The sequence below is a fragment of the Neopelma chrysocephalum genome, unplaced genomic scaffold (genome assembly GCF_003984885.1).
Source record: "Neopelma chrysocephalum unplaced genomic scaffold, ASM398488v2 Primary Assembly neopelma1_44, whole genome shotgun sequence".
Taxonomy (NCBI): domain Eukaryota; kingdom Metazoa; phylum Chordata; class Aves; order Passeriformes; family Pipridae; genus Neopelma; species Neopelma chrysocephalum.
This window is the reverse complement of record NW_020897703.1, coordinates 25,536,841-25,549,749: the sequence shown is the minus strand read 5'-3', so window position 1 is coordinate 25,549,749 and position 12,909 is coordinate 25,536,841. Positions and strand designations below refer to the sequence as shown.

General features: G+C 40.9%; 1 protein-coding gene across 1 annotated transcript in view; it reads left to right on the top strand.

The window, feature by feature from the left end:
- The first annotated feature begins 1,311 nt into the window (after positions 1–1,311).
- Positions 1,312–12,909, top strand: part of SNX4 (sorting nexin 4) — a 34,142-nt gene continuing 22,544 nt past the window's right edge. The window contains 5 exon segments of the mRNA XM_027679033.1: positions 1,312–1,371; positions 1,373–1,507; positions 2,483–2,598; positions 11,927–12,065; positions 12,142–12,291. Of these exon segments, the coding sequence (XP_027534834.1) occupies positions 1,327–1,371; positions 1,373–1,507; positions 2,483–2,598; positions 11,927–12,065; positions 12,142–12,291 (585 nt within the window). The 5' untranslated portion in view covers positions 1,312–1,326.

Below are 12,909 nucleotides of genomic sequence, written 5' to 3'. Positions count from 1 at the left end.
AAGCAAAGCAAAGAAACACATAATATCAACTCTGTAATCCCCTGAGGTGGCCTTTAACCTGGGTTTGAAAAGGATAAGAAAAGAAAAAAGCTACATGAGAATAATAAAGAATGTAGTGCTGAATGAAAGGACATGAATCTGGTGCAAAAATGGGAAGTCTCAAGGGAACGATGTGATACGTAAACCAGGGAACAAGGGCTCTGTTCCCGAGTGTCCCAAATGGTGTTTGGATTACGAGGAATATATAGGAACAATCTCTTCATCCGGTTTGCCAGCCCCACAAGGACTGTGTAGGTACCATGGGATCATGAGGCAATAAACCCAAAGGCTGCAATAACGAAGGTGTATTTATGTATAGTGTGTGATACATTAACTGATGTTCTGCAGGAGCTGCCGGGCGGACTTGCTGTATATCTCTCCAAAAAGGCAGGCTAGGAATAACAGAAATGCACAGGAAGGTTTGTTCCTGCTTAATGAGAAGAGACAAGATGGCTGGGGCTTTTAATAAATAATGACAGAGGCTTCCCCAGAGCTGAACTCGGCAGATTTTAAGCACTCAGGTCCTTCCTGGGGAAGCGTGGTGGGATGGGACATGCTTAGGTGTTGGCCAGCAGAGATGGTGAGCAGAATGCCCTTCTGGGTGTCACGCCAGCGCCGGGAGGGAGCTGATGGAAAAGGCTGGGCAGCCGACAGGGTAAGGAATACAGCACGACTGAGTCCTTCTCTACTAGCAAAGGATTGAGAGTGGGGAAATAACGGGCTGGTGGGCTTTAAAAAAATAACCCGAGCTGCCTAATGCTAACAAACATCCTGTGGGAAAGTTATTGGCTGCTGAAAGAGACTGTGTAAAGAAAAGTGACAACTCCTGCTACAGACGAAAGACAGGAAAATATCTGAAATATTTCCTACTAATATGGCATACATTTTTTGTTTGTTTGTTTAAGGTGTGCTATCTGCTAGAACAACACAGGCTGTCAAAAAATCCGAGCAGGAAAGGCGTGAGAAACTCTGGGATGACCTGAGAACTAGAGAGAGGAACAACACCACAAACAAACCTTAGAAATAAACATTGACAGCTGTAAGACCGAGGGTGGGCGGTCAGGGGAAGCTCTGTCCCCGTCCCGGACGGGAGGCTCACGGCTGCGGAGCACGGTCACAACGGGGGGTGTCGGTGCAGAGGGGCACTATCGAGCCCCTTGCGGGCACCAGGGCGGGCCGGACGCCGACAGCGCCCTGGGATCGAGCGTGTCGGTGGGCACGGCCGGCGGCGGGACCAGGGGCGGCCCCGCGGACACACCCCGGCCCGGCCCGGCTCTAGGGCCGGCCATGGGTTTGCCCGGAGCCGGGATCAGCGCCTGCGCGCAGCGCGGCGGCCGAGCCCCCGAGCCCCATGGAGAGCGCCGAGCCCGAGCCGAGCGGCAGCCGCCCCGAGGAGGAGGAGGAGGACGAGGAGGAAGACGAGGAAGAGGACGGCGCCCTGCCGCCACCAGAGCAGCCCGCGGCCGCGGTGAGGGTGAGGGGGGCGGCGGCGGAGGGGCGGTGTCCCCCGCCCCGGGACCGGGGCCTGCTCAGCCGGGGCGAGCACCGGCCTTTCCTGAGCGCGCTGCCCGGGCCGGGCGGAGGGGCGGAGGGGCGCGGGGAGGCCGGACCGGGCGGTGCCCTGCGCTGTCCGCCGCCGCGGGAAGGGGCTACAGGTGGGACGAGCCCTTTGTCCACCTGCCCGGGGCCGAGCCCTGCCCGGCAGAGCTGTGCAGCCCGACCCTCTGAGCTGAGCGGCTCTGCTTCCAGACTCGGTCTGGCCTCTGTCAGAGAGCTTTGTGCATCCTCTGTCCTCGTCCCTAGTATCAGATTATTATTGATTATTATCAATTACCTTTTTTGTCTCCCCCTCCCCCTTAATTTCACAAATGAATCCCCCCTCCCTGCTCAGTGCAGCTCTGCCTTTCCTGGGTGGGCGTGTGGTCCTGACTGGTTCCTGGCTGCAAATGTGTGAAAGATAACCATTCTCCTCTGAGAGATTAAAAGAAAAACATCTCGGTGCAGATGTGTTGTGTTTTCTGTGAAAGAGGAGAGGTGGTTACACATCCCGGGTGTCCTGAGGAGGAATTCACTGGTAGTTGGGAAGTGTTTGGATAGAAAGTACTGGGGTTTGTTTGTTTGTTTGTTTGCTTGCTTTTAAAAACATTGCTTTGTTACCTGTAAAGAAAAATACTTTTCCTTTCTGTATTTTCCAGGGTGATATTTGGTACCTGAAGTTGTCAGTTTGTTAACTTTGCTCTTTTCTCCTCAAAGCAGGTTTTCTGTTTTCACTTGCAAATGTATAGAGAACATAGGTATAAAATGAAGTCCTGTCAAAGCCTTTATTCCACAGAGACCTGTCTTATTTGAACAAATGTGGTGTGGGAGAAGGGGAGGCAGGGTTAGTAGCCTTTGCCTTGTGTGGTTAATGTTGCATGAATCTTTATTTTCCTCTTCTAAAAAGATGGAAGACTGTTTGGCAAAGAAAATGGAAATCACTGTTTCAGAAGCTGAAAAACGGACTGGGAGGAATGCCATGAACATACAAGAAACATACACTGCTTACCTCATTGAGACTAGGTGGGTGATGAGAACTTGCTCTCAGAGTGCATGAATGTGCCGTTCTTAACAGATTTTCCCTCCTTCCACCCCTAAAAATATTCAGGTACAGTTGATGAGAGGATTTAGCTGGTTTGTGCTTTGTCATGTGCTTATCAACCCACTGTGGAGGATCTTTTCCTGTGAAAACTTGGCAGCTGATCTCCAGTTCAGTACTAGTGCTGGTGTTGTGTAACTGTACTGTAATTCTTGATTTGGAGCTAGGTGGGAAAATGTGTGCTTGAAAGTTGTTGCTTTAATATGATGTCAACAATTGCTTGGTTATTTCTTAGACATAGTTTGGGCAAATTTATACATGTATTTATGAGCTTGTATATGAGAGAGGTCTAACATAATGATTAAGCTTGCTGGAGGTCACAAGAAAATAAAGAAGTCTCATGACTTATGTCATGTGGTGAAAATTTACTGTTCCGCTAATATTTGGAGTGTTTTGCTTGCTCTGATCACCACATCCTCCCTGTAGATGGTCTAAGGGTTAGGGTTAATTAACTGTTTCCTTTCTTCATACTACCTTGAACTTTCACTGGAGAACTTACTGCTTTCAATCTTCTTGTATTAACAAGATTAATAATACTACTTTGATAAACATGCTCAATACCACAAAGGCAACTTAAAATTTCAAGTATTGAGTAGTGAACAAAGCTTTAAAATGTTTTCTAACTTATCCTTACTTCTCAAATGGTCACAGATGACTCCTGTTATGCAGGATCATGTTACTCAGCCGAATCAAGAATTTCAGAATTAGACTTTATTGGGAGTTTCGCTTCTCTCCTCTTTATACTACCACTTTTAACCTTTGGGCCTTGCCTTGGGAATGATCTGCTGTACAGATAAAACCTTCTGAAACAAAGCAGTTGCATTTTGCAAAGGCTCTGAAGAGTTCAAATTTAAAAGGCTTCTTAGCTTGTTTAACTAATGGACACGCCAGTCAAACTGACTGCAGACCTACTGGGATATGTTTTACTGTATTTTTGCTAAACTTACAAAATGAAATCCAAAATAGACATATATTATATTTTTCAAACATTGTAGTTCTTTGGCAGTTGCTCAGATGCTTGAAAAATACTTTTACGGTGTGTTGATATTAAAGATCACATCTTCTCATGTAAAATAAGTGTTATTTTTCTTGTAATAATCTTTCTGAAGGAAAAGAGAAGAAAACTGGAATCATTGGTGTCTAACTATGATGTGAAGTGTATTCTGGGGGCAGCTTTATGCAGCCTCAGAACATGCTGACTGCATCTCCTTTCCCACTCATCCCTGTGTTACTTTACACTCTCTCCTGCTGGTCTTTCCCGGTTGGTTTTCTGTAGTGGCAAAACTGTGTTTTGCTGCTCAGATTGCATTTTTTCATTTAGATTTATTTTATTCTGTGGTCAGCAAATACCAAGACATGTTTGTCGCAGAACTATTGAAAATGTGGGTTTGTCACATCTCTAATAAAATGAGTTCTCTTTTCCTTTTGCTGAGAAGGCAAAATTTCTTGCATAAATATAAATGGTGGCTGTTAAATGTGCTTCCTGCTGAGCCTGTAGCTGTAGGTGGGCTTACAGCAATTTGTCTGTGGGTAATAGGATATTCTGTAGCTGAAGAATAAAACTTTTATAGTAATATAAAAGGAAGACCACTTAATAATAGTTGCATTACGTTTATGTGAACTGGGGTTCCACCGTTACTGCTATCTAGGATTTAATTTCAGTTTTAATTGAGGAATTGTATCTGGGTGAATGAGAGACACAAGATGGATGCAATGATGACCCCTGCGTATTTGGTACAGAACAGGAGCTAAGTGCTTAAACTTTTAACATGTGAGTTTCACCAGTGCTGATGAAAATGTTTTCAAAATGCAAGCTATGGTGTTGCTTACTTTTTCTTTTCAAAATGAAAAGACTTACTACTATGTTCACATTTTCATGTGACTTTTATGATTTTTTTTAAAGTTATATTATACCTTGATGTAGATGGATTTCTTTGAAACAAAATGAACTCCATTCCTGTAGACCACAGAGCCTCAGCAAATTCCAAGGATTGTGCTTCTTGAAAGCATCCCCTATATTCTTGGTTTACAACTTTTTGCATTAGCTAATTAGATTTTTGTGGGGAACTATTTCTGTTGAATTAGTCATTATGTCAGTTTGTTTCACAGCTTCCGTTAAACCATACAGTTATTTAAAAATAACTTAGTTTTTATATTTTCCCTGTAAGAACAGGGGACACTTCCACCTCTTTTTGGGAAATGGCATTAAGGCAAGTACAAATTCTTATAATTAAGATGTGTAGCTAAATATTCCTTCTTGAGATATAAGTGCTCAGCCTATGACTTGCTTTCTATAAGGGAAATTACAAATATCCAAGACCTTATCTAAATTCAGACTTGCTTGTTAGAATTTTAGGCAGCTGTGTCTTGTATCAGAGTCTGCATGAAACGACAGGAACTGAGATAGTATGAACCCGACTCCTGCTCTTGTACCTGTTATTTTTCATGACAGAGCTGAAAGTCAATCAGAATGCACAGCACCTCTATAAGTGATCTGTTTTGATGCACTTTTAGTTATAGGACATTTGGGGAATGCCTTTTTTGCCTGTTCTCCTTTAAAGTAAACCATTTCTTGTGTAGTAGTAGGACACTTCCCATGTAGTTCACTTTGCTTCCATCCTGCTCACTTTAAGACTTCTAGTCTGGCCTTTGTGATCAAATAATACGATGACTAGAGTGTATTTAATAGGAGGATCCCTGGTTTCCAGCCCTACTAGTCTTCACTTCCTCTTGAGGTAAATTGACAAGGTGTCTCAGTATGTTTCCTTTTTACTGCCCCAGTATGACTGGGAAGTTACTAATCTTATTTCTGTTTTCAGTATTTGGAAAGTTTTCCAGTAGTTAAATTGTGACAGGAGTGATAACAGCTTCTCTGTTAAGACCTTGGATTGCCCACCCAAAGTGTAAGAACTTCTACAGAAAGTTTCTGTGAGAGAAATGAACTTGGAAATCAGTAGCCAGCCAGGCTACAGTTCAGTGGTAGTAGGGCTGCACCATGGGATTTCGGGAGTTTTTCCTTTGTTATGTTTTGTTTGAATACCATTCCCAAAGTCTTCCATTCCCTGCTGGGCTAGGTGAAAAGCCCACTCTTGTGTTTCTTGGGGAGAGGCACAGGATGAAAGCCCACAGAAGTATGTTGTCTTCTGATAAAACAGCAAAAGGCAGATTTTGGTCATTGAGAGTCAGGAAGACTTGTCTGCTCCCTCCAAAGGAGGTATTAGGAAGAAAGAAAGTCTAAATTCAGTATGAGCTTTAACCAGGGGAGAGCTGGGAGGTGAAAGAAGACAGAGGCTTTGAAAACTTACTGTTGATTTTTACTTGATTGATACTATGAATAATTAATCTGCCTAATAAATGTATATTTTGATTAAATACAGCAAACTGGGTGAAGCGTAAAAAACCAAAGAATCAGCTGGCCGTGAAAAATCCCGTGGCAAGAGAAGTGCTTCTTTGTCATACATCTTGCCAGGTAGAAGAGTAATCATTAGATATCAGCTGTCTGAGAGGCCTGAATAGAGAGACTATTTCTAAGTAGCTAGTGAGAAAAGTTGCCCATCCCTCTAAAATAGTGTTCCTCTGCACAGAGAGTGAACCTTGCCCACTGCAGGGGAATGGAAGTGTCACTTCTCGTACACTGGAAGGTCAAAGGCTGGAAGCAAAGTTAATGCTTCTACCATTGAAGAGGTGAGGGCTTTTACAAGGAAATAAACTCATGTATTTCCTTCTCGTCTGATTTAATATTTTGCAGCCGTTCATCTTTTTATTGCACTCAGAATTGTTTAATGGCTCATTTGAGGTAATTGGTTTTAAACAGGAAGTGAGAAGAGGTTAATTAGATGGACTAAAGTTTTCACATTGGCACTTTGAATTAAGGCAAATGAACGTGACAGGGAGTAATGTAATCTTCGAATTGGTTATGATAACATCAGTTATGAATGTAAAAACTGAAGGTTTCAATTTTGTCTTTTTAATTTTTTCAGGCAGGTTGGTTCATTGAATGAATAACTTGCATTGTTAAAACTGTACTTAAAGGGGAAACATATGGTTTTCCTGCCTGAAGACTGTACAAGTATTATATTGTGTTTTTAGAACCAAAACAAATTGAGAAGTTTGACTGAATGTCAACAAGTGATTATAATCTTAATTGAAACTGGTCTGCAATACTTGCATTTAATGGGGGAGTTCATAATGTGGTCTAAAAAATTAGATGGTAGTGAAGGTATTGAGTGTAATGAGTACCTTTGTGAATTTCTACTTCCTTTCTGAAATGGGGTTCCTGGGGAGAAATGTTCTTGTAATTGGTGATATTTTATGGCCTCATATGTAACCAGGTGGAGACATTTTTGGTGTGATTAAAAAAAAAAAATTCTCTAATCTTACTTGCCTGTCCCAAATCCATCCATGCAGTTCCAAACTCTTATTACCTCGTTTGAAAGGCCATGCCGTGCCGAACTGGGGGCTGTGCAGTGATTTTGCACCACAGCTTTGCAAAGAACTTTGCTGCTCCCCTCCTCTACCCAACTCTGTAGTGTTGTGTGCTCTGGAAAGCGGAATCTGGCAGCTTTACTGTAAGCCTGGGTGTAAGTGGGAATCTGAAACTAGTGTTAATAATTTCAAAGTAATTTTAAATTTATTTAAATGAGTTAATTAAAGAAGCATGGCTGCCTTGTTTGGTGCTACATAGGTGCCCTCCTGATGAAGATAAAGCAACAACTGCAACTGTAAAAGGCAGCATTTGCACTTCTAGGACAGAATAAATGCATGTTAGAATAAAGGATGTAAGTATGATCTGAGAAGAGAAATAGTGTCAGGCTGCTTACACAGACTATGGTGAGTAGGTTGTATTGGATGCTGTCTAGTTAAGAAAGAACAAACTACGCAGGCAGGTTTGACCTTCAAGATTTTCTGTTAGTAATTTAATCTTTTTCATCAGGGTATAGTGTGAAGCTTTTGTGTCTCTCATAAGGGTTGTAAAGCTTGATTAAGTTAGACTGAGGAAAGCCTAGCCTGTTGTCCACACATCTGCTTTGTCAGAACAAATTGGCAGTAGGCTTTAGATCTAATAAACTTCCTTGATGTCTTCAGTGTGGGCAGGGAAGATGCAGTGAATGGCATGATCTGGTCTGGCAGTCTGCTTCCTTCCTCCTGGAGTTCTTGAGGCTCTGTATGGACATAAAACTTCAAGTAACAAGGTAGTGGTTTGTGCTGGCTTAGAACTAGGCTTCTCTATAAAGCTGTGGTCCTTCCCTGCTGACGTGTTACACTCCCAAATGACCTTTTAAAAATGTCGATTAATATTTAGTTTTCTGCTTAATGCTTGTGTATGTGTGTGGGTTTCAGATGTTACTACTATGATTTTTTTTTTTTTTAAATAACTGATGTGTTCTTTTAATTCTAACAAATACAAAGCTGATGCAAAACTTGAAAGTTTTTTGCACAGTTGAGTCTCCACATGGTCTTTGCTTCTCCTAATTTATAATTAACTCTACCAAACAATTACGGAGCACTAAGAGCGTAATTTACACTGGAACGTTTTCCTGTCAGAAGGCTGTGATCTCTTACAGTGACAGGTGTGTTGACCTGAACCCTTGCAAATGATAAATGGACTGCTGCACTATAAAAATATGTGATGATCCTATCGGTGTATTTGCCTTCCTTCAATATTTATAGGATAAGAATGTTAGTGAATTTGCTTCTAACCTGTAATCTATACTATGGAAGTCAAGTATATGTAGTTCCCCAAACAGACTTGAATTTGTGAAGTCACTTTCTAAAGACGGTTTTCTCGATTTCATTTCTTTTTCTACTGTTAGTTTGCAGCAGAGCACTATTCTTTAGTTCTTTTCTCATATTTGTTGGGTTAAAACTGTTGGAACTTATTAAGTGATAATGTGATTCTTTTGACTGCAAAAATTGGGAGTTCTAAGAAAAATGCAGATCAACTTTTACATGATAAAGCTGCTTTGGCAAAAATTGGGTGTGTGGAGGAATGGCAAGCCAGAGCAGGATGAGTTAAGGCAGATCAACAAGCTGCCTAACTTTATCTAATGTATATTACTGTAATTGTATCTGATATGGGAGTGATATATTGAGGCCACTTACAAATGCATCCTAACAAAATTCGAGGTGGTTCTTTTCTGATGTTGTGTGAAGCTGCGTTTCTGCAGCAGTGCACTTGAAAACAGAGTAGGAATGTCTGGGCCAGAAACTTCCTGGAGAGATAAACTCCTTTTCATTCTTCTCTGTGCTGACCTCATTGATGTTACAGGTTATTCACACAGTGATACTTTTAAGATCAGACTTTCACTGCGTGGAGAATGGGTTTGGTTAGAGGCAGAAGACAACAATTAAGCACACTCTCTGTTGAAATGAAACAGACAAATGAACTTTTCTGAGTATCTTATATTTGAGAAGTAGAAAACTTTATATTTGAAGTTGCCTATGGCAGCGTAAGCCCAAAGAATAAGGTATGTGGAGATGAAAAATAATTGCAGCTAGGAGTACTTTTCCTTAGGAGCTCATATTGACAAGAAGAATAAGAATGATATTGAAAAAATAAAGTGAACTGTTCTTGCAGTCAACCTTTGTTGGTACATTCTTAAGTCTCTGTAGCTCTACTGTGTGTCTGAAGTGTGCAAGACTGCCATAAATGTCACTAGTGTGTGCACACGCCGAGCTTGCCTCTAGTTATGAGGCGATGCACTCAGTCTTAAACTTTAGTTACATTTTAGAAAAAAATGAATAATGGAACTCTCCTATTACAGAAAAATCAATACAGGAAAGAAGAGCTGATTAAACACAACTCCTGTGCCAATCCCAGGGTTGCATTTGCTGTGACCAGGAAATGGTTATGCATAGGAGTGAGAGACATGTAATAGCAGTGGACCAACTGCATCCTGCAGTTTGTTTTTTTTTCTTCCTCTCATTCTTATCTGATAGAACATCCATTATATTGTGGTGAACTTCTTGTACTAGGTCTGAAATCTGAATCTCTGTCATCTTCCTGCATTTGGGTAAGGTGATTGCAGTCTTCTTCATTCTGTTCAATGTATCTGCTGAGCTCTGGGTGAATCTCTGGTGTCTTCCTGCTGTCACAGCAGCATCTGTGTCTGCAGCACAGATGGGTCCTTCTGGGATGTTGGCTGGATTCTCAGGGCAGTCCTGACCTGTGTTTTTCTTGTCTCCCTATTCATGTTTGCTTGTGCAGTTGTGTTCTTAGACAGGGTCCACATAATCCTAGGATGTATTGATTGTGTCAGTCTTGCTTAAGGGTTGATGATAACCCATGTGAAAGTAGTACTGTTGAAACCCATAGTGTAAGTCAGTGCAGGGTGATAGCTGCTGAAGCTGGAGATTAAAAGGATCTGTAATACTGAAGTACTTCTGTGTGAGTGTCTTGAATGGCCAGATTGTTTACCAAACCCTGCTGTGAGTTTCTCCCCTAGGAATGTAAGGTGTATGCCTTCAGCTTTCGACTAAACAATTAATCTTTCGAGGCATAGTAGCTCAATTCCTTATCTATTCAATTTACCTTTTACTCAGGCATAGTTCAATCACTAGATACCTGCTTTGAGCTGAAGTGGTCTCACAGTATTTAAACTGTGCAACATTAGTGTGGGGAGGAATGCTGCACAGCCTGTCAGTCCAGCGCTAAGCTGAGCTTACCCTCTTCAGAACTCTGTATTTGCAGTTGCAACTTCATTGAATCGAAATAGTCTAATAGGGAAGAATTCTGTGGGATGTTGGCAGTGCAGTTTTAGCGTCTGCCAGCAGTGTGCTCACCTTTTCTTCTTGAGTCATTCTCAAGCAGTTTTAATCTGCAGCTGTGTTGAATGCTATGAATACATCCTTTTTTTCTTCTTCCTTCTGAAGTTTTTTCTCCCTACAAATTCAGTCACCTGGAATAAATGTCCTTTCCTCAAGGCAAAGGTAGATATACAAAAGTCATTCTACCTTACTCAGTAAAAAAAAATCTTTTGCATAAATCTGTATTACATTATTTCCACCTCAAGATGTAAGGCTGCTTTAGAGTGGGATTGTTTGTTTTTCAGCAAGGTCATTAGAAATCCAACCCTGTAGGTTAAGAATACCTTAAAAAAATCAATAATTTGTGTGCTACTTAGATGTTTTTAAAACTTCAGAATGTTCTTATGAATTCAAGAACTGCATAACCTGACTTCAGCTGGAAGAAGTAACGTAGCAGTCTATTCTACTGAGTACCATATGAGTTCATAACTTACTGTGCCCAGTTCTGAGCTCTTCAGCACAAAGAGTATGTGGACTTACTGAAGCAAGTCCAGTGAAGGGCCATGAGGATGATGATGGGCTTGGAGTGTCTGACATGCAGGGAGAGGCTCAGAGAGATGGGGTTGTTCAGCCTCTGAAAGAGACAGCTGATGCTAACTGCTAAGAAGTGTTACTGACCCAATGCTTATTTTATGATATTGCAAAGTATTTCTGTTGCTTTAAATGTATTGTGTGAAAAATGATTTTTCTTGTCAAATTTTTGTATTATTTTTCAATTCTACAGTATTTCGTGATTTCTCCTTTTATAGTAACATAAAATCCTTCAATATCTTGCTAGGTTATGTTGGTTTTAAGTTTTCAACAAATTTTTCAGATGCGTCAATTTTGTACCTGCTTACTCTAGCTAGTTCATGTCCTTGGTCCTTAAATATAAAAAGATACTACTTTGAACAAAAAATTGGAAGTTCTTTGAAATTTGCTGTGTTTTTCTAAAAATATCCTTTAAAATTACTTAATATTTTTGAAGTTATGTTTGTAACTATTTTAGCCGTTGCATGCAAGACAGTTTTTATCCTCTGAAGTGAAGATTTTCCCACTGAATAGCAAATTCCTTCTTATAATACTCTGTATTCTTCGGCTGCTTATGAAATTGTACTGATTTGGAGCCTAACATTATTCCAAGAGAAATACGTCTAATTTTGTAGTGATGTGAACTAAGTCACCTGTGTGACTCTTTACTTGACTGTGATCTACCTGTTTGTTTTTGGTGTGTAAATGCATTGACTTTTCCTGTGTTCCTAAAAAATTTGAGTGCTATCAGGCAGAAATTACAAATATTTTTTACATTAAGTATGTAGATGTGAAATTAATTAAGATTCTTTTAGGTTATGAGCAAGTTATGCAGTAATCAATAGTATTCTTGGGGTGTTTGCTCTGTTTGTACTGCTGGTTTGAGGGAGTGGGTGATAGCTTACTAATGCTCAAATTTGCTGCTTTATCTTTCAGAGCTGTTGAGTCCCAGAGCGAGGGACAATGTGCACCAGTGGAGTCCCTGTGGCGACGTTACAGTGAATTTGAGTTGTTGAGGAATTATTTGTCCGTTACTTACCCGCATATTGTTGTTCCACCTTTGCCAGAAAAAAGGGTAAGGAAGCTGAGGCTGCAGCTTGCTTTGTTTTGTTTGTTATTTATTTACTATTGACACTCTTCTGTTTAACCAGGCTGACTTTGTTTGGCATAAGCTATCAGCAGATAACATGGATCCAGATTTTGTGGAAAGAAGAAGAATTGGTTTGGAAAACTTCTTGTTACGTGTGGCTTCACATCCTGTTCTTTGCCAAGACAAAATCTTTTATTCATTTTTAACGCAGGTATAGTAAAGTTATTTCTAAATACATTATTTGGTCGTTATTTATTTAAGATAATGTTCTTTTGCTCTTCTTCCCTTCTATTGACCCATAGCTTGTTCTATGTTGGGGGGAAGGATAGACAGTGTGAATAAACTTGAGGTGGAAAAGGCTTGTCCAGCTGAAAGTTTCTTAACAACCCACTGCAGTTGTACAGTTGTGCTTCTAATGTACCTTATGACTTTTTTCCAGTCAAATTTTAAGGCTGCTAAGAGAGAATTTCTACCACTTTGAAACAGCATATTGGGAACTCAATGCATGTTGGTTGGGAAAGCTTCCACAGGACTAAAGCTGAAATAGTAAGCATGCTGTACTGCTGGCTGCAGAGACAGTACTGGCTTCCAATTCACTCTCTGGATATCCATAGTTTCTGTAGCTTTGCGGTTTGGATCATGATCATTGTCACAAAAGTTGTGGTCCAGTTGTCAGCTTAAGCAATGCATTCTGCAGCTTTCAACTTTAGGAGATGTTGGATGGCTCTTTTTTTTCCTGTGCTTTGAAGAGAGATTCCCAAATGGTGGACTGAGCAGCTGTTTTTGCCACAACATAGTATAGTATGTAAGTGAACCAATGTATAGGAGC